General features: G+C 45.2%; 1 protein-coding gene across 1 annotated transcript; it reads left to right on the top strand.

Moving 5' to 3' along the window:
• Nucleotides 1–88: 88 nt before the first annotated feature.
• NPTX2 (neuronal pentraxin 2) lies at nucleotides 89–22873 on the top strand. Its single transcript, XM_079953909.1, has 5 exons — nucleotides 89–814; nucleotides 5198–5414; nucleotides 13962–14206; nucleotides 18623–18802; nucleotides 21945–22873. Exons 1-5 carry the CDS (start codon nucleotides 380–382, stop codon nucleotides 22170–22172), a joined length of 1305 nt encoding a protein of 434 aa, XP_079810035.1. The 5' UTR covers nucleotides 89–379; the 3' UTR covers nucleotides 22173–22873.
• Nucleotides 22874–27921: the final 5048 nt, after the last annotated feature.

The following is a 27921-nucleotide window of genomic DNA, read 5'->3' as shown; positions in this document are numbered from 1 at the left end:
CGAGAGGCCGCCCCGGCGCGCGCTCCCTTTGCCCGGCTCTCCCACGCCCCCTCCCTCCTCGCAGCTTACCCGGCTCAGCCTTTTAAGAGCGCGCGAGCCGCTTCGCCGGCGCAATCCTAGTTTTGCTGTCTCTTGCAACGAGTTGCTGCTGAGCGCTGCAAGCTTTTTTTCCGCTCCGCACTTTCTTCTCCTGCGAAGAAAAGTGCTTCCCCACGCGGAGAGACGCTCGCTGGGCGCTTCCCGACGGCAAGCCGTTTGGAAACACCACCCCAGGGGCTTTCCCGGGTCTGGCAGCCTCTTCCCCGCAACCCCATGCTGTGCCGGTCCCTCCCGCAGTAAGTTAGCGCCCCCCACCCACCCACCCACCCCACCGGCCGGCATGTTGCTGCCTGTCTTAGCGGGGCTGGCTTTCTCCGCGTGGGGGGCAGCGGGCGCCCAGGAGAGCCCCCCGGGGAGCCGCTTCGTGTGCACCTCGCTGCCTCTGGACGCTGCCAACCCGGGCTGCCCGCTGCCCCCCATCCCCATGCAAGGGGGCGAGCTGCCCCCCGAGGAGGAGCTGAAGGCCACCGTGCTGCAGCTGCGGGAGACGATCCTGCAGCAGAAGGAGACCATCGGGAACCAGAGGGAGGCCATCCGCGAGTTGACCGCCAAGCTCGGCCGCTGCGAGACCCCCGACGGCAAAGCGGGCACGTGGAGGAAGGAGTTCGGCAAAGGCAAGGACACCATGGGCGACTTGCCCCGCGACCCCGCCAAGATCATCGACCAGCTCAGCCGCACCATGCAGACGCTCAAGGATCGCCTGGAGAATCTGGAGGTGAGGACGGGGGAAGGCGGGCGGAGCTGTCCGCGGTGCTGAAAGTTAGCCGCCGACTTCGCCAAGCAGGGACGGCAGCCAGTTGGCGGTAATGGATAGCGGGGAGGGCTCTGTGCCGAGCGGGAGCTGTCTGTGGTGCTGCAATTTGGCCTTTGGTCCCGGGAAGCGAGCGCACCCGGTTGGGAGTGATTGACAGGTGGTAGCTAGATGCGGGGTGGGAGCTGTTTGTGGTGTTTCCATCTCTTTTTGGAAAAGAGAGCGGCATCCTTGTGGGTGACTGATGCTAGGTAGCTTGTGTTTGGTTTGAAGGTGAGAAAGTCACTTTGCCTTTGAAACTTGACTCTTAGGGAGTCCTAATAGGGATAAAACAACCTTTTGTGTGTCCAGGATGCTGAAAATTGGCTACTGGTGTGGAAAGGAGGCAAGTTAGACTTATGCTGCAATCCTAAAAGCTAGCCTTACTAGGGAGCAAGCACTTCAGGGCACACTGGAATTTACTTTTTTAAAGTAGGCATTGCATTGTAAGTATCATTGAGTTCAGCTTTAACCCTTCTTCCACAGCGTTGAAGGCAATATGTATATAGGAACACGGGAAGCTGCCCTATACTGAGGTAGACCATTAGTCTAGCTAGTTCAGTCTGTCTGCACTGACTGGCAGTGACTTTCCAGGGTTTCAGAAGGAGGGAGTCTCTCTCAGACCTGTCTGGAGATGCTGGAAATTGTCCATGCAAAACAGATGCTCTTTCACTTTGCTTCTGCTCGTCTTCATGCCTCCTGCTTTCTTTATCCTTGTGTGACAGTCATAGGCTGAAATACATTGACTGGTTTCCAAGGTCATCCACAAAGCCTTGGGGCTGAGATTTGAACCCAAATCTCCTCAATCTATACCCCAGACTCTAACCACTATACTAAACTAGCATGATGGCTAAATGGAGCCTCCATGTGTAGGGGGACTGTACCTCTGAATACCAGTTTCTGAAGGAGGCAACAGCCCTTTTGCCCTGTTTGCAGGCTTGCCAGAGGCAGCTGGTTGGCCAGTGCAAAATGTTGAGCTTGATCCAGCAGTGCTATTCTTATACTGCTGCATAAATAACCTACACATTCTTCTGAGTAGTTGTAGTATCGAGGAACAGGATTTGATATTATCCCCCACCAAGAAGTGCCCAGATCCCATTATAGCAGCTTTGCAACCTTCATTTTCTTAAAAATAGTCTATTGCTGTCCATATCTAAAGAATTGTGTGAAACATCTTCATTCATAGTCTATGTGTCTGGTCCATTCTATAGTATGGTGCTGTTCCAAGTTCAAATACCAGGTCATTTTTTGGGGAAGAACTCCATATTTGTACCCGCCTGTCTTCTTTTTTGCCATTTTCTTAGCCATTCAACATTTGTAACCTATAGTTTCATCTTCTAGGCAGCTGAAGGTGCATCTCTCCTTAGGGGATTGTTGTCACCCGCTAAATATATACGTCGTAGATTATCAGGGGAGCAATTAGTGAAGTTTCAACCTTCTGGGGCACTGCAATAAACAGGCTTCATTTCCCAGAAACTCTTAGTCATCGTCTCATCTTTAATGGGATTCTTTTTAAAAAGAAAGGCTGCTCAGGTTTTATGTAAATCACTTTCTTGAACTTCTCTTTTATAAAAGAGGAACTTTATTATCACATTAAGCAGAGAAGCTATACTTTAATCCAGGCATAAGAGGGAGAATATGAAGGGGAAGTGAGATCCGGAATTGGTCAATTTATTAGAAATCCAAAGAAATAAAATATTCACCAGCTCCTGGCAAGGTGATGCTTGTTCTGAGCCCTGGTGTAGATTTTGTGAAAATTGATTGCAACAAGTACAAACTACAGAACTGGTGTTTATGAGGTGCCATTTCCCCCAATGGAAGCGCAAGTAGGTATAGATGTTCTGTGCGTGTTTACCAATAAAATGGATTGAGAGGAGATTTGTGGGTTTTATTTCCTTGCCCTGGTGCTTTTCATTTCTTTTTCTTAATCTCAGCCTCGGCTAAGAACATAGTTGCTTAAGAGGTTGCAGTGTAACGTTGACATCCTAGATAATGTGTCCTTGGCATATGGTGCCATGTAGGAACATGAGGGTTTTTATTTTGTTTTACGTGTTAAGTGCCGGTCCATCTTCTCAACAGTTTAACTATACAACCTGCTACAAAGACCATTGGAATGAATGAGACAGTATTTTAGATATTATTTTTATTAATATTTTAGATATTTTAGATATTATTATTTTTCAGCCCAGTGGTCGCTGATGCTTAAATATTAATGCAGAATATATCTCTTCTCCCAATCCAGCTGTCATTTTGAAGGACATGGTTGAAAGCTTTTTGTAATCAATGCAGAATTCAGTGTTTGAAGCAGCTCTTACATTTGCTTGCAGTGCTGTCAATGTATAATGAGGAAGTCTCATAGTAATCGAATATCAAGGATATAACTGTTAAGGACAAGTTTTTCCCCTTCCTCTTTGGAAAGGAACGTTATCAGCAAGGTGCAGCACCTTTGGAAATGCTGGATGCTTTGTTTGATTACCTGTGGGACACAGTGAGGCAACCTGTGGCCCAGAGGTCACAGGTATCCCCCTGTTTCATTGCATTTCTTCTTCTTTTTGACTTTGACATTGAATAAACATAAGGATGGATGAACTCAGTAACATCAGGCCTATAAAAATTTAAATAAAATGGCTAGCAGCAATGCTTTTATTGCACAGTTCAAAGGCACCCTCATGAACGCTCCAGTAAAAGGGTTCAAAGAGTTAGCCATTCAGTGACAATTTACACAAATTTATCTGCATTCCCCAAAATCACATGTCTAGATTGGCGTGAGATCTCTGTCGCATGTGTCATAAGCATTTAACAATTGTTCATGCAAAGAAATGTTAAATCTGGCAGCTAATGCCCCTGTTGGAGCTATTGCATGCCACCAAAGTCACACATTCCCCCCCAAACATACCTGCATAGAAGTGACGTCACTTTCTGTAGAATGGAGCGGCTTAAGAGTTATCAACCATCCATTTGTAAGTAAAAAAAGTTGACTTCTGGGCATAACTGAAAGTGTTGGTTTGACCCAGTGGTAGCCAATAGGATGCCCTCCAGATAGCATTTGAAATTAGCCAGGCGCTGGGCGCATTTTGTACCTGGCTATCGGCCACTTGCGACCACGTGAAGATGCTTGGGGCTCCAGGACGGCACCTGATGTCTCTACTCTCTGGAGGTGCATGCCTGGGGATCCTTGGATCTCGCCTGTTTGCACACACTAGCAACACAGCCTGTAGAAGTCAATCTATTATATTTTATCTGCAAAATCGGAATGAATTTTAGGAACCAAAAAGTTGTTTTGAAAAATATGACTTTCGAGCCATCTGGCCCCAAAATGGCAACGAGGCATTCTGTTTTAGTGACTGTAACCCAGGTTTAAGGAGCCAATTGGCTCCTACCTTATATATCTGAGTTTTTAACACTGCCTCCAGATGTTTTCAGCTTCCAGCAGCTGCAGCCAGCATGGAGACCTCTACACTTCCAGAAGTCCTTTTCCCACAGCTGATCTCCATATTGATTGCTGAATTGCTCTTTTAGAGCATGAAGCCAGGCCATTTCTAGTATTGCTCCATCTTTGCAGGGTACAGTATTGTTCATTTGCCAAGACCCTCCATTTCTGCTTTCCTAAAAGAAGGCTAAAACTTTATTTATTCCAGCAACCCTCTACAGTTGTTAGAATGAGTTCTGTAAGGTCTGGCTGTTGGGGCTGATGCTAGTGTGGACTGCTTTAATTCATTGTTTTGCAAAGCCTGTTTTATTTATGACATATCATCTCCCCGCCCTCACTGCTAGTTTTTTTTTTAAAGGACATGTATTTTTCAAACATGGACTATTAGAGCTTTATAAATTGGAATTTAAAATAAGGCTGTGTTCCTAATCATGCTCATTTGAATATTAACAGTCTTGTATCCAATGCTATTCCTACTCATAGTAGACTCCTTGAAATTAATGGGAATGACTCCCTTGGGATACTGTTAATCAGCTATTAGATGAATTGAATCCTACTGCTCTCTTCCTTCTTGCCCTGAAAGGCTGATCTGTGGAAATCCAGCTTTTTAAAGAGAGGGTGGTTTATTGGGTTCTGCATATACATCCCCAGCTGTTAGATCACAGATGAGAAATGTACACATGTCTCCCATCTGCACACATGGTTTCCCATACAGTGAGCTATATGAACTCAGAAGCTCAATTTTTGCTGCATATGCTTGACTTCCAGCTGCCCTGGGGCATCTGAGAAGATAATATAGTATTAGTGCCTCGTTAAGTTTAATAAATGAGAATTGTGGCGTTTTGTTTTGTTTCCCCCTTGTCCCCTCTCCTTTATAGCATCAGCTCCGAGCGAACGTGTCCTATACAGCCCTGCCTCACGATCTCCGAGAGATGCTTCAGAGGAGGCTGGGAGATCTGGAGCGCCAGCTTTTAAGCAAAGTGGCAGACCTGGAGAACGAGAAATCCCTGCTTCATAATGAGACTTCCACCCATCGGCAAAGGACAGAGGCAGCATTGAACGCACTTCTTGAAAGGGTTGCTGAACTAGAAAGAGGTAATGATGATGCCTAAATTACATCCTCCTTCGTATATTCTGGTGTGGGTTTATTTTTGTTTGACTTGTTGACTCAGCAGGAGCTCAGATGTCCTGCAACACTCCAGTCCTGTGTACTGATTTAGGGTGCAGTGATGCCTGGAGCAACTTGTATTGCTGGTAGTGGATGAGGACAGCCGTTACTGCATTGGTCTGAATCTAAGCCAAATAAATAAATAACAGAATAAGGGCATCCTGAGTGCAGACTTATACACACATTTGGACGATGGATGTGCAGTACCTCCACTGTAGGAGGCAACATGTCTCTGAATACTGGCTTCCGGAAACCACAGGAAGAGAGACTGTTGTCATGCTCAGGATCTTATTATGGTCTTCCCAGTGGGGCATCTAGTTGGCCACTGTTAGAACCAGAGCCAGATTTAGGTTTGATGAGGTTCTAAGCTACTGAAGGTAATGGGGCCCTTTATATGTTCAGCTGTACTTTGTCAGCAACAAATTGTTGCTACTTTTTGTGTTGAATATATGCTGTATGGTAATTTATGGACCTAATAGGCATCTAAAGCCATTTGCCCATGTTGCCATGCAACCAATCCATGCAGAATGTAGGCACCCTATATATAGAAATGAGCAAACCAGTGATATTTTAGGGAGCAGGCTAGCAGGCAGGGCTCATTACTTGCATCAGAGGAGCCTACACAACACAAAACACTTGCTGCATGTTGCTGCATGTAGGTTTTATTTTATTTGTTTTTTGTCTTATATTTTAGAAATGTACACCCAGTTTTAATTTTTTTGGGGGCCCCCAAGCGAGTGGGGCCCTAAGCTATAGCTTGTTTAGCTTATACGTAAATCCAGTACTGGTTAGAACCGGATGCTGGGCTAGCTGGCCAATGGCCTGATCAGATAGGGCTTTTCTTATACAGTGGTACCTCGGGTTACATACGCTTCAGGTTACATATGCTTCAGGTTACAGACTCTGCTAACCCAGAAATAGTGCTTCAGGTTAAGAACTTTGCTTCAGGATGAGAACAGAAATCGTGCTCCAGCGGCGCGGCAGCAGTTGAAGGCCCCATTTGCTAAAGTGGTGCTTCAGGTTAAGAACAGTTTTAGGTTAAGATCGGACCTCCGGAACGAATTAAGTACTTAACCCGAGGTACCACTGTATTCCTACGTTTATGTAGCACCCCCTCTTGTTCAGTGCAGAATCTGCAATGCAGGATGCAGCTGATATATTCCTGACGGATGGTTGTACAGCCCCCCTCCTTAAACACACCCAGTGAAGGAGAGCCCACAGCCTCCTGCTGTCGAAAAGCTCTGGCTATTAGGAAGCATCTCCCGATGTTCGACTTAAACTTGCTTCCTTCCCTCCAATTGACAACTGCCACTTGGTTCTAGCCCTGCTCTCCAGAGCAACAGATGAGAAGTCTGTTCCATCTTTGCATGGCGGTCCTGTGGCTATTTGGAGGCTACTGCTATGTCTCCATCACTAAGTGGAATCCATTCTCATAATCTCAAACGGATGATGTCGAGCAAGGAAGAAGTGGCTTCAATCCTGCATGGTCCATTTCTGGCAATAGAATTCCTTCAGTCCACCCAGCACACAAAGCAAGAAGAGGCCTTGTGGATCAGGCTAGCAGTCCACCTAGTCCAGCGTTTCTCAAACTTGGATCCCCAGCTGTTGTTGGACTGCAGCTCCCACCATCCCTGACCACTGGTCCTGCTAGCTAGGGATTATGGGAGTTGTAGTCCAACAACAGCTGAGGACCCAAGTTTAAGAAATGCCTGGCGTAATGGTGGTGGCTGGTGCTGATTGGGACTGCTAGGGCGGATGGCAAGGAGACCAATAGCAGGCGCATCCAGAGCCAATGACAGGCAGAGCCACCCACTGACTGGTTGCATGCAAGAAGGCAGGTGGTGGCTGGCTGAGGTCAGGCTGAGATAGACAGGGCATTGTCCCATTCACCGTAGTGGACCAGCTTCCACTGTTTGAGTCTGTTTCCCATAGTGGCCAACCAGATACCTCCAAGGAAACCCAAAATCAGGGCATGAGGACAATAGCCCGCTGCCATTTTGGCTCCCCAGCGGGTGGTATTCAGTGGTTTACAGTCTCTGAACCTGGAGAATGCATATAAATATCATGACTAATAGTCACTGATAGACCTCTCCTCCTCCATGAATTTGTCTAATTCCCTTTCAGAGCCATCTCAGCGGGTGGCCATCACCACCATCCTGTAGCAATGAGTTCCATAAGCTATAGCACAAGTCCATGTAATGCAAAGAAGCAAGTCCCATTGGATTCAGCAGGGCTTATTGTTTGCAGCATTGCAGTCTAACTTTAAGTGTTGTGTGGAGGAGTACTGCATTTTGTTTGTCCTGAACCTCCTATCAGTTAGTTTAATTGGTAGACAGAGTAAGAGAGAGGCACTTACCCTACCTGTAAAGGCTTCTTCTTCGCCTTTGAGCAAGCTGTGAAATGAGACAAGCTTCCCTTTTCTCTTTTGCTTTTAATTAATTGCTGAATGTCACTTCTGTTCACTCCACAGACCTTGGGGCAAGCATGTCCTGTCTCAAATGCACAACCTTTACTGTGGATTACTCCTGGAGCCACTGGGGGACACTCTTAATCCTAATCATTTAATCAGATCCTTAGATTTAATTACTGGGAAACAGCACGCTTGGCTAGAGTTTGTGTATTTAAATTTCAAGCACACATGGCAAGGGAGGAATAACACGAAACTGTCTGCATAATCATTTTTCCTTTCCTTTCCCCCCTGTTTTTACAGAGCAAGAGTGTGTGAATTGTTTAAATATAGATTCTCTTTAAATGATATTTATAGTGTTAAGCAAGTCTGGATCAAGGCTTGTTCAGGCAAATTAATGATTGCACCTCCGAATTGTGCCAACGGATGCATTTTATGAAGGTTAAGCCCCAGCCTTTGCAGGAGCCAGGTTGCACATATCTGGGCATGCCATTACTCTTATGGGGAAAGGGTGCAAAAGTTCCTTAAAATAAATCTCCAGACCACATAAACACCTCTGGTTTCTCTTTTTTGTTGTTCGTTATTGTTGTTGAGCAAAAGCAGGAGAATCTTCATTTTGGGTTGCTTAGTTTTTTTGCCATGATGTGCTAGTTACAGGGATGTTTTGGAGATATAGGAAGTCTAGTGATAGGAAGAGAGGAGGCTGCTGTGCTTCTGTTCTGCTTTGCAACCTTCCCAAATGCAATTCAGTGCTTCCCTAAAGGCCATTCTCTTGGTCCCACCACCTTCGCAGGCATGTTTTGCGAGGACATGAGACAGGGCCTTCTTGGTGGCTGCTCCCAGATTGTGGAACTCCCTTCCACAAGAGGCTAGGCTGGCCCCCTCTGTGCTTCCCTTTCACTGGTAGACAAAAGATTTGTTTATTCAGACAGGTCTTTGGCCACTAACTGACTGTTTTGGCAGGGTCTTCTATGGCTTGATATTCTACTTTGGGTGTGTGCGCTTTTCAATGTTTTTAAGAGTTTGCAGTGCTCTTTTTTAATATAGTGGTACCTTGGTTTACGACCATAATCTGTTCCGGAGGTCCGTTCGTAAACCAAAACAGGTCGTAACCCAAGGCGCACTTTCGCCAATGGAGCCTCCAAAAAAACTGGGTTGTAATCCAAAAATAAATAAATCACAAACCGGGATGTGCGCTTCCGGGTTTGAATTGGTCATAATCCAAAATGGTCGTAAACTAGGCTGTTCGCAAACCAAGGTACCACTGTATGGTTACTTACTAGTTTTTTTAAAAAAAGAAGTATTGACACTTGTTGTGTGTTTTAATACACTCATTGTATTTGTTTTAATTCATGCTGTGTCCTCCCACTGGAAGAAATGTAAATCAAACAAATAAATTTGGTTGGCCACCGAGGTAATAGAATGGTGGAATAGATGGATGGGCCTTTTGTGAGACTCAGCTCAGCTCCTCTTATGGTCTTGGGGAATGGGAGACATCTTATCAGGATGAAGTCCCAAACACACACTGTTGGAAATGAGTGTCTGTGGAATGAAAAAAGACTCAACTCCTGAGACTGAAATTAGATGTGGTGGCGATGGACTAATGTGGTTTAGCCTGGTTCTGTCTCAGATTTGGTCCCAAGGTATGGTCTGATGACCTGTCAGTCCCACAACCTTGCTGAAGCTAAGCAGGTCTGGTCTGATGGGTGATCACTTGGAAGCCAAATGTGTGTTGGCTTGGATTCTAATACAGTGTGTTTCTTTGTGTGTGCAAGGTTCCATTGTAAGAGCAAACGGGACAATATCTAAGGTAGGCCAGAGATTTGGATTGTGTCCCCAGGTTGTATAAAGCAGGCACCCCCAAACTTGGCCCTCCAGATGTTTTAGGACTACAACTCCCATCATCCCTAGCTAACAGGACTAGTGGTCAGGGATGATGGGAATTGTAGTCCCAAAACATATGGAGGGCCAAGTTTGGGGGTGCCTGATATAAAACAAGTGAGGGGAGCCTTTTGCCCTTTTGCCCCCATATGAACCAGCCCAGACTCTCTAGCCTTCAGCAGAGCCCCTTTTCCATGTGCCCCTGAGGGAGGTACAGAAGGTGGCCACACAAAAATTGGCTTTTTAAGTGGTGCTCCATCCCATTTTTGGAATGCTTTCATCAGGAAGATGTACCTGGCACCATCATTGTCCATCTTTAGGCACCAAGACTTATTTTGCTTAGGCCTTTGGTAATTAAGTTGTGTCCTATGGTAGTGGTCATATTTTAGTGGACTTGTCCTTATTGAAATGTTACTGGGCAAGTGCTTTGTGTATTTTGTAGTGCTCATTGTTTTAATTTTTTTTCTGGTTTTAAAACATTTTTAGGTGCTGTGTTTCGTCAAATAGCCTTTAGACTTTTTCTTTTGTATGAGCAACTGATAAATGCAATAAATGATAATTATATATTGCATATAATTGCAATGGTTAATATTTACATTGCATTATATTTAAATACTCCACCTTTGCTCCCCAAAGCTTAAGTCATTATACATGGTTCTTTCCCACTTGCCCCATTTATGCTCACAACAATCTTGTTAGGTAGGCTAGCCTGGAAGATGGTAGCTAGACCATTGGTCATCGTGGCTGGGGCTGATGGGAACTGGAGTCCAGCTACATCTGGAGTTCTGCAGGATCTCTATCTCTGTACACAGGAGGTCCTCCTGTGTAACTACAGCTCCCATCATCTATGACCATTGGCCATGGTGACGGGGACTCATGGGAACTGGAGTCCAGCACCATCTGGAGAATCATGGATTTCCCATGCCTTCTTAAACCTCTAAATCACACTGACCCTTTATATGGGTGCAGGACCAGCGTTGAACCTGAGTAAATCTGCATCCAGCTTGAACCTGAGTAAACATGTCTGGAATCAGGCTGAAAGATGGACACGTTGATAAAAAATTAACAGAACCTTTCATCCAAGGTGAAAGGCAGCATGGAATGAAAATGTTCATCTTTTCCCCAGGGACATGTGCTGTTCACAGATGGGTTTTAACCTCTTAATAGGGTGGCGATGCATTCATAGAAAGAGCTTTCAGAGGCAAGCAGGCTGCTGCAGAACTTGGAACCAAATACACTTAAAGGGAAAATGAGTCTGAGAAAGCTGCAGGATCACTGCTGCAAATCAAATCCCCAGGTCTTTAAAAGCAGTCAAAAGCTATTTTAAAAAAGCTGACCTGCTAGATTTCTTTAAAAGCAAACCATCTGGGACAGGTAGTGTCGAGATCTGCCGGAAATTGCCACATGCAGTCTTGATGTAAGTTACCTATATCCTCAGTGTAAAAAACACATTTACGGCGAAGTCTGCTCCACAGAAATCAAAGGCTTTGTGTTCTGTTTCATTGCAAATGAATGTGCTTGCCAATTTCTTTCACACACACACACACACATATATATATATATATATATATATATATATGCCAGCCACACAGAGGAAGGAAGGAATAAAACACATAGTGATGTTTTTTTTAATTAAAAAGAAGGCAGCCATTCACCGGTAAGCACAGAATCAGAACGTCTAAAAAAATGAAGATACCATACACATACTCTGCAGAGGGTCTTGGGTTCAATCCCCAGTATTTCTAATTAAAAGGAGCTAGCTGCCTGAGACCATAGGGGCTACTGCCAGTCAGAGTATGTAACACCCAGTTAGATGAATAAAATTGTCAGAACTAGTAAAAGGCAGCTTCCTATATTTCCAATCCTGACCCAGACAGCCTACAGTCTGCGATGTTTGCTTCAGGGACTCAGGCAAGGGATATCTTTTCAGCACCTGTGGCATGACGCCCAATAATCTCCAGAGGGGATTGCAGTAAATGCTGCTGTCCACCAGAAGCTGCTCTCTGAGTGAGACTGAGCCATTGTGTTAGCTTCCTGGCAGGTGGGTTGCTGTTGCTTACCCAGGAGGGACGGAGGCAAGGCAGTGGAGAGGTTGCTACAGTGCAAACACACTTGCAGGAATGCTAGACTGGCTCTGCTGTTGTGTTTGCACTGCATCAACCTCCCTGCTGACTCACCCACCCCTCTTCTGGGGAGCTAGCATGGTGCCCCTGCCCCACTCAACAAGGTTATTCTGTGATACCTGCTATCTATTTTCAGATAGACATGTGGAACTCACAAGAAAATATGACACTTTACAGCATGGGTAGGCAAATTAAGGCCCGGGGCCCAGATCTGGCCCAATCGCCTTCTAAATCCGGCCTGCAGATGGTCTGGGAATCAGTGTGTTTTTACATGAGTAGAATGTGTCCTTTTATTTAAAATGCATCTCTGGGTTATTTGTGGGGCATAGGAATTTGTTCATCCCCCCCAAAAAAAATATAGTCCGGCCCCCCCCACAAGGTATGAGGGACAGTGAACTGGACCCCTGCTGGAAAAGTTTGCTGACCCCTCCTTTACAGTACAGTGGTACCTCTGGTTACATACTTAATTCATTCCGGAGGTCCATTCTTAACCTGAAACTGTTCTTAACCTGAAGCACCACTTTAGCTAATGGGGCCTCCTGCTGCTGCCTCACCGCCAGAGCACGATTTCTGTTCTCATCCTGAAGCAAAGTTCTTAACCTGAGGTACTATTTCTGGGTTAGCGGAGTCTGTAACCTGAAGCGTCTGTAACCTGAGGTACCACTGTATTTGTCACCCAGCCATGCTTTTTTCAAGGTTACTCAATTCCATTCCTACTCCTGCCTGATCTCCCAGCCAGTTAGCATTCCATGCCTACTGAGCCTGCTCAGTCCTCACTGGGCTTCCATAGAGCTTTCCTTTCCCTAAAGATTTGTTATACAGTGGTACCTCAGGTTACATATGCTTCAGGTTACATACGCCTCAGGTTACAGACTCTGCTAACCCAGAAATAGTGCTTCAGGTTAAGAACTTTGCTTCAGGATGAGAACAGAAATCATGCTCTGGTGGCGTGGCTTGGACACTTGTCCAAGAAAGTACAGTCCAAGGTACGGCATAGTCTCAGTTAAGCCAAGCCCAATCACCTTATATTCTGTGGCCTCCTAAACCACATTTTAGCTCAGGCATCACCAAACTCAATCCTACAGATGTTTTGGGACTACAACTCCCATCATCCCTGACCACTGGTCCTGTTAGCTAGGGATGATGGGAGTTGTACAGTGGTACCTCAGGTTACATACGCTTCAGGTTACAGAGTCCGCTAACCCAGAAATAGTGCTTCAGGTTAAGAACTTTGCTTCAGGATGAGAACAGAAATCGTGCTCTGGCGGCGCAGCAGCAGCAGGAGGCCCCATTAGCTAAAGTGGTGCTTCAGGTTAAGAACAGTTTCAGGTTTAGTACGGACCTCCGGAATGAATTAAGTACTTAACCTGAGGTACCACTGTACTTTTGTTGTATGGGTTGGCTTCCCCACCTACAAATTTGTTGTACTTCTGCAAATCTTGGGGTTCTCCCAAGCCTGCTGATACCTCCCTTTGTGCGTGGGTGATGCTGTTTTGGCTACATAAGCAACAGCCCTCACAGCTTGATAGGTTCAGCACAGCTTCTTAACCACATTGGAATAAGTGGGTTTTCAGAGTCCATTTAATTCCAGCACTTGTTGTTGTTGTTGTTGTTAATCCTGTTATTAATTTATATAAATCTTATTGCCAGAAAAAGGCTTCTTAAACAGTGTTCAAGTACAAAAAGCAATTCCACAAGCATTAAAGTATAAACATCCACAATCAAAATACACAATAAAACGATCCCATTCAAACTTTAAAATACAAGGGGCACCACTGAAAAGGCGCTTTCTCCTGTCACATATGTCATGAAGATCCATAAAATAGATATATTTTATGTTTTAATTTTAGATACTTAATATTTCAGGAGGGAAACTTTCTCCGCAGGGATGAAAAAAGCACGCTTCTTAGTTTGCTTTCAGAGCTCTTGTGTTACTTTTATGCAAAATTGATTGATTGATTGATCAACCAGGTAAAACCTGTGCAATGAATCAACTTCTTTATTTGAGTGACCACCTTGCAATTTACATGGGTAACCTTGTGTCCTTTGGGATACGGCTGCAGGTACCAGCGCCTTCAAATCGCCGGATGAATTCAAAGTCTCCCTCCCTCTCCGCACCAACTACTTGTATGGGAAGATCAAGAAGACGTTGCCTGAGCTGTATGCCTTCACTGTGTGCTTGTGGCTGAAGTCAAGTGCCTCTCCAGGAATAGGGACACCCTTCTCCTACGCTGTCCCTGGGCAAGCTAATGAAGTGGTGCTGATCGAGTGGGGGAACAACCCCATTGAGCTGCTCATTAATGACAAGGTGAGGAAAGACTTACCTTCCAGTGAGCCAGTGTGGTGTAGTGGTTGAGAGCGGTGGACTCGTAATCTGGTGAACCGAGTTCGATTCCCCGCTCCTCCACATGCAGCTGCTGGGTGACCTTGGGCCAGTCACACTTCTGTGAAGTCTCTCAGCCTCACTCACCTCACAGAGTGTTTGTTGTGAGGGAGAAAGGGAAAGAAATCTGCTTTGAGACTCCTTAGGGTAGTGATAAAGCGGAATATGAAATCCAAACTCTTCTTCTTCTTCCTTTTGAGAATCCTATTTCTTTCCATCAGCCAAGGCAGGAGAAAAAAAAAGAATTCCCGCTGTGCAATAGTGAAATGTTCGAGGATTAAGCTCTGCTGCACTGTAAGATGTAGCAGAGTTTAATCCTGCCCTGCTAAAATAGTAGGGCAATTATTCATTCTGTCTGGAGGGTCAATGCATTTGAGCCCCACTCTTGTTAAAACCATAAACAAGCATATTGAGTGTCTTGGCACTTGGCCCCTGGGACGGCAATCCTGTGCACACACGCTCCCTAGCAAGTCCCACAGAACTGAATGGGACTTGGTTCCAAGTAGAGATGAGCCAACCGCTTTCTCGTTTTTTACCCAATCTTAAGTTCTCCACACCTTTACATCAGTTTGCATAAAATAAAAATAAAAATCCTCATGGAAATTCATTAGCATTTTAGTGCAAATATGTCCTGAAAGGGACATTATTTGTACGCAATATTGCCTAATGCACACATTTATGCAAAGCAAATTCTGCTAATATAGCACATTTTTGCATGTTATTTTCACCAATGTACTTTGGGTACCCATTACTTGTCTGCAGAAGAAAGGTGAATTTTGAAAGGTGGCTGTGTTTCATTCTGCATATTGTTTTGCAAAGTGAGGATTTGGGAGGCCGCATGACGTTTACTTGCTTGCAAAGGGAATGATCAGGCTCCCAGACTTGCACTGCTGCAAGTTCTCCCAGTTGATTGATCAGGTTGTAAAGCTGCAGTTCTTGAATTACTTTGCCGGTAGAAGCTCCTTTCACCAGAGTGCGGCTTGTTGGCTTGGCCGCTTTAAAATTAGGCTGTAAGTCACGTAGCAGTTAATCAAGTCAGCAACTGACCTATTACAAATGTGGTCAAAATAAGGCTCTGTCAGAAGGAGAAATTTGTTTGTGTGTAGCTGGGGAGAGGAGAAAAGGCCTGTTGTTCTGTGCAGATGCATTGTGGTAGTCTCATAAACATCGAATCCCTGGGAGCGTTATAAGAGGTTGCTAAGAGACATGTGCATCATTCGGAATTTGCCACAGTTCATAATATATGCACACAGGGCTTCATCAGCATCCAGGTACAAAAATCAATTCTACTAGGCAATTCTAAAGGAAAATGTATTTAAGCTTGTTCAGAGGATATTGCTGTTACCACTGGGGAGCTACAATGATTCCAGATAGATAGAAGGAATTGTAGAATCATTGGAAGGGACCCCATGTGTCATCTAGTCTAAACCCCTTGGAATGCAGGAATCTCAGCTAAAGCATCCACGACTGATGGCCATCCAACCTCTGCTTAAAAATCTCCAAGGAAGGAGAGTCCACGATCTCCCAGGGAAGCCCGTTCCACTATCAAACAGCTCTTACTGCCAGAAAGTTCTTCCTGATGTTTGGTTGGAATCTCCAAATAATACAGTGGTACCTCAGGTTAAGAACTTAATTTGTTCTGGAGGTCTGTTCTTAACCTGAAACTGTTCTTAACCTGAGGTACCACTTTAGCTAATGGGGCCTCCCGCCGCTGCGCCGCCTCCCACGCCGCCCCCCCCCACCGTTTCTGTTCTCATCCTGAAGCAAAGTTCTTAACATGAGGTACTATTTCTGGGTTAGCGAAGTCTGTAACCTGAAGCGTCTGTAACCCGAGGTACCACTGTATTTATGGAACCGAGGACAAGAGTTTTTGTGACAGACTGTATGTCAGGCCTTTTCGCTTTCCAACACAAAATAGCTGAGAAGATTACAGTGGTACCTCGGGTTACAGACACTTCAGGTTAACCAGACACATACGCTTCAGGTTACAGGCTCCGCTAACCCAGTAATAGTACCTTGGGTTAAGAACTTTACCTCAGGATGAGAACAGAAATCACATGGTGGTGGCAGCGGGAGGCCCCATTAGCTAAAGTGGTACCTCAGGTGAAAAACAGTTTCAGGTTGGACCTCCAGAACGAATTAAATTCTTAACCTGAGGTACTACTGTATTTCTTCGTCAGACCAACAGCTCATCTAGTCTAGCATCGTGTTCCCACTGCGGCCAGTAGATGCCTATGGGAAACCTACAAGCAGGATTGACCGCAACAGCACTCCCATCCACTCATGATCCCCAGCATTCAGTGGCCTAGGAATCTGTGTTACACTTCATCAGACCATTGACCTATCTAGCTCAGTATTGCCTACACAGACTGGCAGCAGCTCTCCAGGGTTTCAGGCGGGGCAATTCCCCCAGCCCTACCTGGAGAAGCCATTAGGGATTGAACCTGGGACCTTCTGCCGATGCTCTGTCACTGAGCTGTGGCTTTTCTGCTTCTGATACTGCAAGTAGCGCATAGCTGTCATGACTAGTAGCTATGGCAGACTTTTCTATGAATGTGGCTAATTCCCCTTTAAAGCTTTCCTAGTTGGTGACCCTTGGCTGCAGCTTTTGTCGGAGAATTCCATAGTTGGGCTATGTGCTGTGTGAAGAAGCACTTTATTTCCCCTGCCCCGAATCTTCCAACACTCAGCTTAATGGAATGACCCCGATCAGTATTGATTCAGAGCAGAACTCCAGTGTATAGTTAGCAGAGTAAAAACTTAAAACACGCTGCAGGATCCAGCAGAGCTTTACTGCTACTGAAGGCAAAGGAGCATAATGGTCACAAATCCCATACATTCAGGAGTGGCACTGTCCATAAGAAATCCAGTTGCAGCAGATTTAACTTAAACTTACTTACAGTAAGTCTAAACCTGAACACTAAGCATACAGTCATACCTCACGTTATGTCCACTTCATGTTACGTTCTTTCAGGTTACGTCCCGCGGCGACCCGGAAGCACCGGAAAGGGTTACTTCCGGGTTTTGTCGCTTGTGTATGCGCAGAAGCGCAAAATGACGTCACATGCATGTGCAGAAGTGCCAAATCACAACCTGTGCGTGCACAGACGCGCCGCTGTGGGTTGCACTCTTTTCATGTTGCAAACGGGCCTCCGGAACGGATCCCGTTCACAACCAGAGGTACCACTGTACTATGTACAGAACACCACCCCAGAAGGAAAAGAGATAGAAAGAGAAAGTGAAACCCAGGCTCCTTCTGACCTTACTTTTATAGTCAACATGACCTTGGCAGAAAGAGATAAAAAGACCAGTTTAAACCAGCTGTACAATACTCAGCTTCTCTGAAGGAATAACGCAAACATTATGAACCGTCTGCTTGTTTATTTCCCACAGAGAAGCTTGCAGAACCCTCCTGAATTAATTAGAACAGGAAAGATCTCTACGCGTCGGATCAATACTTTCTGCACTAAGAAATGCAAACTGATGGCAGGATTGTTGGGAAGGATGCACCTCCTTCCGTCCCCCCAGCCCCCCCCCTATTGAGAACTCTGCAGTGTGTTAGTGTCCAATCTTCACAACTCTTTTCCTTTAGGATTTGGGTTTCCTGAGGACTAGGCTCTTGCCGCTCAGCAAACAGTTCCAATGGATGCTGTTACACTTTGGGATAAGCAGGGCAGAAGGTAGGGAAGCCATCAACAGGAAGTGACAGAGTCAGTGACTCATTCTAGTTTTGTCCCCATCTTCCTCCCTGCTGAATTCTACAGTTCAGCTTGATCCTGCCGCTTAGCATCTGTCTCTCCTCGCTGATTGGACACATGTAGGATTTGCCAAGCTTCGCCATAAAATACGAACTGATATTCCAAGTATAATCCGCAGCAAAATCCTGTTGGCTGTAAAATGGGAAAGTCCAGAGATTGCAAGCCACGTTCCTGCCCTAGCCAAACTTACCGCCTGTTCTTTGTAGAGTGCTTCAGCCACTGACTGGCTCAGGATCAGTGTGGTCTGTGCCAATGGCAGCTGGTGCCCATTGGGACTCCCAGGGAGGAAGGCAAAGGGGCCAATGGTGGGTAGAGTCAGTGACTGGCAGAACCAATTAATTCTAGTTTTGTCCCCATGCTCCTCCTCCTGGCTTCTACAAGGGGCAACGCTGAGACTAAAGAGGAGGGAGCTGGCAGGCAAGGCCTCTGCTTGGATTGGGTGCAGGTGAGAAGGCAGGCAAGCGAGGGTTGGCTGAAGACAGGCTGAGGTTGGTGATGCAACATGTCATTCACCCTGGACAGGCCTGCACCCTTTGGGCGTAACACTCCGGGCATCCACAATAACCTTTATTATCTTCAACAGGTCGCCCAGCTCCCTCTCTTCATTAGCGATGGAAAATGGCACCACATCTGTGTGACGTGGACCACGAGGGACGGAATGTGGGAAGCTTTCCAGGATGGGGAGAAGCTTGGGACAGGGGATAATTTAGCTCCTTGGCACCCCATTAAGCCAGGAGGGGTTCTGATCCTTGGTCAGGAGCAGGTGAGTTGTGGAAGGTACTTATTCCCCCCCCCCCTTTCCTCCTTCCAAGAAATTAAAACAACAGGAAATTGTCATCTCCATTCCTCTCCCAGAGCTTTAGTTCCCAGAGTATTTCAATGATCAATCAGTCTTCAAAAGGGTATTTGAGAAGTTTTAGCTCTGGGAGGGGAATAGAAGGCCTCATAACAGCTCTCATCGCCCTTAAGAAACTACAGCTCCCAGAATCCTTTGGGAGAAGCCATGACTGTTTAAAGTGGTATCATATGGTTTGAATGTGGCTTGAGAGGTACCTGCAGATATCCTTTTTTATTGTGCATTCATGGAGTTGTATCCAATATTAGTCTTGCTCAGTGTAGATTAATTGAAACCAATGGGCATGGCTAATTTAGACATTGGTTTTCAATGGGTTTACTCTGAGTAAAGTATCATTGGGTGCAACCCATGATGGTATCGGGGTGGTTATACACAATCTCACTTTCAATACCGTTTGCACCTTTGGGGCAGACACACTGCTTCATCATCCATCAGTGTGTGTCCTGCAACTTCCTGTTGGAATCCAGTAACTTTTTATACCACAAATGCCCTGGGGTGTGTTTTGGTTCTGCTTTTGTTGCTCTGTAGCGCAAGAGTGCCCTTCTGTGTGGCAATAATGCAGAAGCATTGCATGATAACGAATAAAGCAGAATGATGCGACCAGTATAAATTGTAGAGCTGGAAGGATCATCTAGTCGAACCCCCTGCAATGCAGGAACATGCAGCTGTCCCATACAAGGATCAAACCTGCAACCTTGCCATTATCAGCACCAAGCTCTAACCAGCTGAGCTATCCAGGCAGTTATGCAGTGCTATTGCTTCAATGACATGTTGCAGAAGAATGCACCTGTCTTAAAAAAAAACACAGTAGTTCAACTAAGTGCAATGTACAAAAAATGTTTTAAAATACAGGTTCTGCCCACAATCTTGCAAATCAACTACAGTGGTACCTCGGGTTAAGTACTTAATTCGTTCCGGAGGTCCGTACTTAACCTGAAACTGTTCTTAACCTGAAGCACCATTTTAGCTAATGGGGCCTCCTGCTGCTGCCGCACCGCCGGAGCACGATTTCTGTTCTCATCCTGAAGCAAAGTTCTTAACCTGAAGCACTATTTCTGGGATAGCAGAGTCTGTAACCTGAAGCGTATGTAACCTGAAGCGTATGTAACCCGAGGTACCACTGTATGGGAGAGACCAATATAGAAGGGGAAAGAAACATCCTGAAAGGGTGTGATTTTCATCTGCAGAAAGGCAGAGGGTAGGTGGGGAAGGAAGGGAGGAAGAACACATAGGGAGCTGTCCCATACTGTGTCAGATCATTGGCCCATCCAGCTCAGAATTGTCTACACTGACTGGCAGCAGCACTCTGCCTTCCCAGCCTGACCTAGAGATATCAGTGATTGAAACAGGGACTTCTTGCATGCAAAGGCTGATGCCGTACCATTGATCTGTGGCCCTTGAGACTCTCCTTCCTCTTTTCCTGCTGGTTCTCTTTCTATAGCCCAGCATCTTGCTTCCCAAACTTGTCAGGCAAATGTTTCTGGGAATCCCATAAGCAGTGCACAACAGCGGTAGCCCTTTGTGAGGTTGCTGCCCAGCAACTGCAACTCAGTTGCATGCTGCCTCTGAACACGAAGGAACATGATCCGTCTTGTTATTTCTGGCCTGCTTTTTGAAGCCCATACCCTGGGGCAGCTTACAACAAATCAATAAAACACCACATTAAAATTTGAAATTCAAAAGCATCTCCCGAGCTTTAAAATAGCGGCAGTAGAGAAAAGTTATTAAAACACTGCACCATGGTTCATTCAACTAGGTGTTTGGGGCCTGCCTAAAGGCCAATGAGGAGGGACCAAACCTGGGGATGGTATTCTAGGAATGCAGGGCCACCACAGGAAAGGCCCTCTTCTTCATCCTCTACAGGGAACATCCATAGCTCATGGGTAGATCATCTGCACTGTATACAGAAAGTTGCCGGTTCAAATCCCTAGTGTCACCAGGAAGAGACCCCTATCTGAAATCCCAGGGAGCAGCTGCCAGTCAGTGTGGGCAATATGGGCTCAGTATAAGGCAGCTTCCCATGTTTCTGGGATTAATTCTCCTCCTCTACCTCTTCCACTCCTCCTGCTAATGTATTGTAACATAAAAAACCTAACACATCTCTGACATATTGTCGGCCATACCGTATTTCTTTATTACATGTTTATTTTACCTTTCCACCAGGAAAGTGTCACGGTTACAAAGCAATATTTTACCCAACATGGGGCTTGAACCCATAATAGCTCTACTGACTGAGCTATTGAGGGCCTCACATATGAGTACATCAGTCTCAGTATGTTGCAGATGGCAACATCACACAGGCGGCGCACAAATAAAAGATTCATGGTTGTAGCTGAACACAGTGAATAAACCATCCTGCACATTCCTGAGCTCGCCATCCCTTGCAAGGGTGCTGATTCCATTGTAGTAATGAAGCTCATTGCATCACTATTCAACTCAATAGAGGGGCACTTCTACATAGGAAAATCTGCAATAAACAATTTATGTTTATTGGGGTGCAGTCCCCCTCCAAAAGGCTGTGTTGCATTCTTAGGGTCCCTTAGGGTCCCTTTCAACTCTACAATTCTATGATTCTACGTGTGACCTAAGGATCAACTGGAGGAGATATTAGAAGTAAGAAACCAGAGTCCCTAAAGATGTTGCTGGACTACAACTCCCATCATCCTTGACCATACTAGCTGGGGCTGATGGGAGTTGGAGTCCAACAACACATGGACGGCCACAGGTCCCCCCACTCTTGGTATTTAGGATTTGCATGCAGATGGCCCTATATTCAATTCCTAGCATCTTCAGGTAAGTCTGAGAAAGGCTCCTGCAGTTCTTCCACTACCAGTCAAGTAGTCAATACTGTTCTAGATGCACCAGTGGCTTGACATGACACTGAACGGCTTCCTAATCGAGAAAACCAGGCCCGCAGCTTTCTGCCCATGCAGAAGCTACACTGGTTTCTTTTTCTCATCATTTTTGCAAACGTAAAGATACTGATTTGGGCATCTCTTTTAAGGACGGTCTTGAACTAATCCAAGCTTTGGTATTCGTTCACTTTCAGGACACTGTTGGAGGAAGGTTTGATGCAACTCAAGCTTTCGTTGGGGAGATGAGCCAGTTCAATATATGGGACAGAGTCTTGAAGCCTGAAGACATCATGAATATTGCTAACTGCTCCACCAACATGCCGGGCAACATCATCCCCTGGGTTGACAACAACGTGGATGTGTTTGGAGGTGCAGCGAAATGGCCCGTAGAGACGTGCGAAGAGCGTTTGCTCGATTTATAGCCATGACCATAACCCATTGAAGTGCCCCGTTTTTCTTAAGACAATCTCTCGTGAGGTCTGACGCTCTGATGCCCCTATCCGCTTCCTTTCATTAGCGCTAATTTCAATTACCCCTTAGTAAACTCACTGCCAGGGTACCAATGAGAGGCACAGTTCCCCACAAGTGCTTGCATCAGCCTCCCTTAATTAAACAGGAGGTGGCGTACAAGACAAGGGGTCCCAAACTGGTCTGTAGGCCACCAGTGGTCCATGAGCTTCATTCAGGTGGTCCATGACATGTCTGCAATAATACCATTAACAATCACACAGCATCTAGCTCAGTGCACTGCAATTGTTAGAGCAGGCAGAAAAATCCTTAAGTGGTTCACCAGGACCCTCAGCGATTTTCAGATGGTCCATTGGGAGAGGGGGAAGTTTGGGAAGCACCTGTACACTGTTATGCCCTCAACCTGTCCATCTTTGATTCTGCTCAGTGGAGCTCCTGCAGAAGAGGTTCATGGCCAATTCTGTCTGTTACCTGCATGGGTTCCTGGCTCGAATTTCCAAAACCATCAAGTTCTCAGACTTGAGCAGTAGACAGTGGCATGGATCCACGTCCAAAGCTTGCTTCTATCCCTCTGGCAGAAACCCCATGTCCCGTGCAAATACTTTGTCCCTGCTCAGTGACAGAATGCGTCCCCTCCTAACAGCACATGGTGTCAAATAAAGCACAAACGTCGTAGGGGTTAAGTGTAAGGACTTACATGCAATTTGGTCGTCGCAATAGATTCATGCTGTTTCCCAGTGAAACTGTAATGCCCAACCCTGTGTTTACAGCCAAATGGAGGAATTGGGAGCACTTGTGGGGCTGAAGTGAAGAATAGGAAAGGGGAGGTTCCTTAAAGCAGGGGTGAATTACTTCCTGTGGCCCTCTGGGTTTCTCTAAATGGCCGTATGGAAATAGCACAAGGCCCTGTATTTCCTTTTTCATGCCCACTTCAGGCTGTAGGCGGAGTTCCAAATTTCTGGAGGATCCCGTCATGTGAGAATGAAACTGTGTCATGGAGAAAAAGGCTATCGATGGCTACTAGCCACAGTGGTTGTATTGTCCACCACTGTCATAGATGCAGGATGACTCCGAATGTCGGTCGTTGGGGGACCCCAAATGGGGGGGAGAGAGGTTGCACTTGGGTGCCATTTTGAGGCTTCTTGTAATCTGGTTTGCCATCGTGGGAAGAGGATGCTGGACTAAATGGACCAGTGGCTCTGCTTATGCTAATAGAAATCCAGCTTATCAGGGTTATGGGTTTTTGTTGATCTTCCTTTTGCTTTAGATTTCCACATGCAAATTGTTGTTGGTTTTTTTAAACACTAGCAGTATTCAAACATCTGGCATATGCAGCCTGCAGCCTGAAGTGGTCTGTAGCACAAAGGGCAATATGATATTCTGTTTCTGCACTTCTGAATCATATAAAGGAAGGGGTAAAATTGAATGTGTCTATTGCCCTGGTTCAATGGGTCTGGGACTGGGACTTTGATGCATAAACTGCCCTGCCGACAGGTTTCCAATGGAAGAAGCAGACCTGTGAGCTCATCTGACCTTTACGTCAGGTGTCCTCCTTTGCGACTAGGGATGGGGGAAGAGATTTGGTTCCATTTGCACTTAAAGGGGAGCCAAGCTAATTCACACTTTCAGAAACGATCTACAAATTGAAACACAGCCGTCCTTTGAAATCCACTCTTCTCTGAATTTTGCAGGGAAATTCTCCAGCCAAGTACAAAAATGCATTTGCTAGGGTAAAGTATGCATAAAAATATTCATATCACTGAAAACAATATTTAAATGCATTATATTAGGGGGGATTGCTTTGCAAAAACATGTCTGTTGCACATAGTTGCATACAAACATGTATATTAAGAAGAATATGGTGGATTTTCATGAGGACTTTAAAAAAAATGAGGACTTCATGAGGACTTTAAAAAATTTTCATGAGGAATTAAAAAAAAGTGCTGTTGAAAATGTGGATAACTTACTTTAAGAGAACCAGAATTCTGCAGCAGTTCGTGAAATTGTGTGTGTTTTTTTAAATGCTCATGAAAATTCAACAGCATTTTAGTGCAAATTTCTCCTAATAATCACATTTTTGTATGCAGTTTTGATTAATGTGCACATTTTTTGCAAGCAATTCCTCCTAATAAAATGCATTTGTTTTTGTGCACACTTTCTCCTAATATATGAATTTTTGTAAACATTTGTTGGAGAACCTTATTGCAACATTCGAATAGCTGCAAATTTCAAAGGAGGGCTGTGTTTCAGTTATATTGTTTGGGAAGTGCGAATTTAATAGATTTGGCTTCAGATGAAAACTGAATTGGATTTCTCCACCATCCCTGGTTAGAAGTAAATCCAAATATGGCTATGACAGGTTGTGAATCTTGAGGCACATTGCAGCCCTCCTTTCACGCTTCCCCTTCAGAGTATATCATTTGCAGTTGTTCTAAAGTCCTTAGGCAATAGTTAGGATCTCTAAGTAAACCCAGTCACAGAGAGAGCCCAAACCTTTGCTAATAGGATCCTGACCTCCCCTTTCCTCAGACTCCAGCCCCTGTGTTTTGTTAGCCCTTCCTTTAAATAAAAAAAGCACTTTTTAAACGCTATGGTAACTTTGTCTTAATATTGCATCATTCAGGCCCTTAAAAAGCAAAAGATATGCACTATTTACATTGCAAAAAGTGTTGCTGTACAGCCGAGAAACGGGCAACACCTTTCTTGGTTTTGTTCTTGTGTGTGTTTGTGATGTGGTACAATGTATAGGAGTCAGTTTTGCGGCATGCCATTTCACTCCAGCCTCGCAGGAAAGTGTTAGCAGCACCATCTACCCTGGATCTACTCCTGAGTAAGCCCCTCTGAAATGAACCTTGGAAGGTGGTGGACTCTTCTTCCTTGGGGGTTTTTAAGCAGAGGCTGGATGGCCATCTTCAAGGATGCTACAGCAGAGGATTTTGTGCATTGGACAGGGGGTTGGATAAGATTACTTTTGAGGGTCCCTCCCCCCGAATCTCTGATTTTGTGAATGGGAGTTGTGCCAAGAACTTGGTGGTGCCCTTCCGCCCATTCATTTCAGTGGAGGCTTGTGCAGGAGAGCTGTTCAAATGGATTGTGCCATGTGTTTTTATTTGTTCATTTTATCTGACCAAATTTATATACTGCTTGATTGTAAATAGGACTTTACGAAAAACAAAACATAAAAGTTACCACTTTAGCAATTTTGATGGCATTCAGTTTAGCCAGCAAGGGATCTGACCAAGGTCTCTCTCTCTCTCTCTCTCTCTCTCTCTCTCTCTCTCTCTTTCTTTCTTTCTTTCTTTCTTTCTTGTATCCACTACTAGCCCTAGGCTGTGTACACACTATACAATACCTTTAAAGCTCATTCAAAGCACATTTCCCACCACCGCAAAGAATTCTGGGCACTGTAGTTTGTTAAGCATTGCTGGGAATCGTAACACTCTGAAGGATAAACTACACTGCCCAGAATTCTTTGAGGGGATAAATGTGTGTATGCAGCCCTACACGGAATAGAGCTGTTGAAATTAATGGACGTGACAAACCCAAGCTTATTAATTTTAATGTAACCCTGTCTTCCTTTCCTCCAGGGCAGTTCAATTGTTGCTGGGGCTAAGGTTTTCTGATTGTATTCACATCCTTCATTGGCTGATGAATGTACTGGAAGTCATTTGCTGGGTATTTACATGGAAGTGAACCCAGGCCTTCCTTCGTTCCCGATCCGTCACGCTTGCATCGCAGAGTAGCATGCACAGGGATTCTGAACAGGGTTGCCAACTGACCGGAAGAAAGTGATCTGGGCTGCTCTTGTGCCTTGCACAGCAGCTCGCACTGCATATGGGGAAGCTTTTCGCAGCATGGGTCTGGCTGTTAATCAGAAGGTTGGTGGTTTGAGCCCACCCAGGGGTGGTTGTGAGCAGGATTCCTGCATCACGGGGGGTCAGACTAGATGACCCTCGGGTCCCATCAAACTCTATAATTCTATGAGTGTGTGATCCTCTCTACTAAGGCCTGCACATCAAACTGCTGTTGGAGGTGCTTCTGCAGAGAGCTTGTCTGGAAACCCTGTTGGGGGGTTTTTGACCAAGTGCATGTGAGTTGGAATTCCCACTGGGTGACATAGGGGAAATCCCATCTCTCATGCATATTGCTCCCTTAATTCTCTGCTTTGGGGCTTCCCAAAGGCATCCAGCTGGACACTTGGGGAAGCAGGGTGTGCTGGATTACCTGGACCCTTGTTCCAAGTCAGCAGAGCTCTTCCTGTGTCCTGAACAGTTGGCAACCTTATTCCCAAGGCTAAGTTCCCAGAGATGCTACTTGCCCATTTATTAGCCCCAAGGCACTATGATTCAATTGATAGGGGAGGCCTCTGGCTATTGGGAAACTATGTGTCCTACCTTTACACAGGGTGGTCCTCTGTTTGAAGGCGTCTTCTATTTGAAGGTCTGCCTGGTCCAAAGAGAAAAAGCCCAAGAGAGATGAACAGGATGGTGTTTCCTGCCTGGCAGGGGGTTGGACTCGATGGCCCTTGTGGTCTCTTCCAACTCTATGATTCTAGGAGGGATTTTGAAGTTGGCCATCTTCAGTTAGCACAGAGGGAGCAGATGTCTTAACCCCACCATGTTGAGATGTATTATATTTTTATTCAGATTATAGTTAATTATTTCTAAATTCTGTCTGAACACTGGAATTAACTTATGCAAATATGTGTCCTCTTTTTTTTGACGATACCCTACACCCGAGTAAGGACCCTTGATCTTTATTAGGTACTGACTCTTAGCCATACTTAACCTTCTGGGTATTTTTTATTTGTTTATTTCCTTTTAAAATATCTACCCAAGAGAATTTCCAAAGGGGATTGTACTTTTGCTTTGCCTTTCATAAGCATGTGCCAAAGTTAAGGATGTTGTTTTAGTCTCTCTCCCCCCCCCCCTGCACTTGCTAAGAAACATTGGCTCTTCACTGGGCACTTCACCTGCAAGTCCCATTGAAATGAATGGGCACAGTAGTGCTTCAGTACATGCCGCCCATTCATTCCAATGGGAGTTGTGCAGGAGGACTTCCTGTCTGCAGGGATGGGGAGCTGTAGTTCAACAAAAACCCGAAGGGCCATAGGTTCCATATCCCTCTTGGACAATGTTTATTATTTTCTTTATCTCTCCCAATTAAAAAAACTGTCTGTTATTATTTATTTTTTTAAAGAAATATCTCCTGTGATGGTCCTTTGTGCTTTACAAAAAATAAAAATCAGCTGTGTTGCTTTTTAGTTCTTGTTCGCTATCATGATATCTGTAAGCACTGAACTGTCTTTAAATGTGTTTGGGTTTTTTTTAAAGCAAATGTGTTCTTTTCCCAATACCTTGTAGATGTGGCTCCTCCCCCCTTTTTTGCATTTTGTGACTGTTTGGTTTGCATCACTAAGAGTACTTACATGACATATCAGGGCAGGGGCGGGGGGGGGGGGGGAAGAAAGCTGATAACCTTTTCTGATTTTAGGGGGATTTTAAAGGGAGGGGAAGGAAGGGAATTTATATATTTTAAAAATCATATATTATTTTTCAAATGTTTGGATTGTACGAAGCTCTCGTGTAGTGACTGTATCATTTGTAGGAGAAAGTTACATATTTCCATTAATACGTAGTACAATGTTCTTTTCTTTTTTTTAAAAAAAGAGGAAATTAAAAACTTGCACTGTAAATTTAAAGT

The sequence above is a fragment of the Podarcis cretensis genome, assembly GCF_951804945.1.
Source record: "Podarcis cretensis genome assembly, chromosome: 14".
NCBI lineage: Eukaryota > Metazoa > Chordata > Lepidosauria > Squamata > Lacertidae > Podarcis > Podarcis cretensis.
The sequence above is the reverse complement of the archived record's forward strand: the minus strand, read 5'-3'. Positions and strand labels throughout refer to the sequence as shown.

Excerpts from the sequence above, each read along its gene's own strand:
- NPTX2 (XM_079953909.1), top strand. The coding sequence starts at position 380 with ATGTTGCTGCCTGTCTTAGCGGGGCTGGCTTTCTCCGCGTGGGGGGCA. Across the intron at positions 815-5,197 it reads ATCGCCTGGAGAATCTGGAG|CATCAGCTCCGAGCGAACGT; the intron begins GTGAGGACGGGG and ends TCTCCTTTATAG. Across the intron at positions 5,415-13,961 it reads GGTTGCTGAACTAGAAAGAG|GTACCAGCGCCTTCAAATCG; the intron begins GTAATGATGATG and ends ATACGGCTGCAG.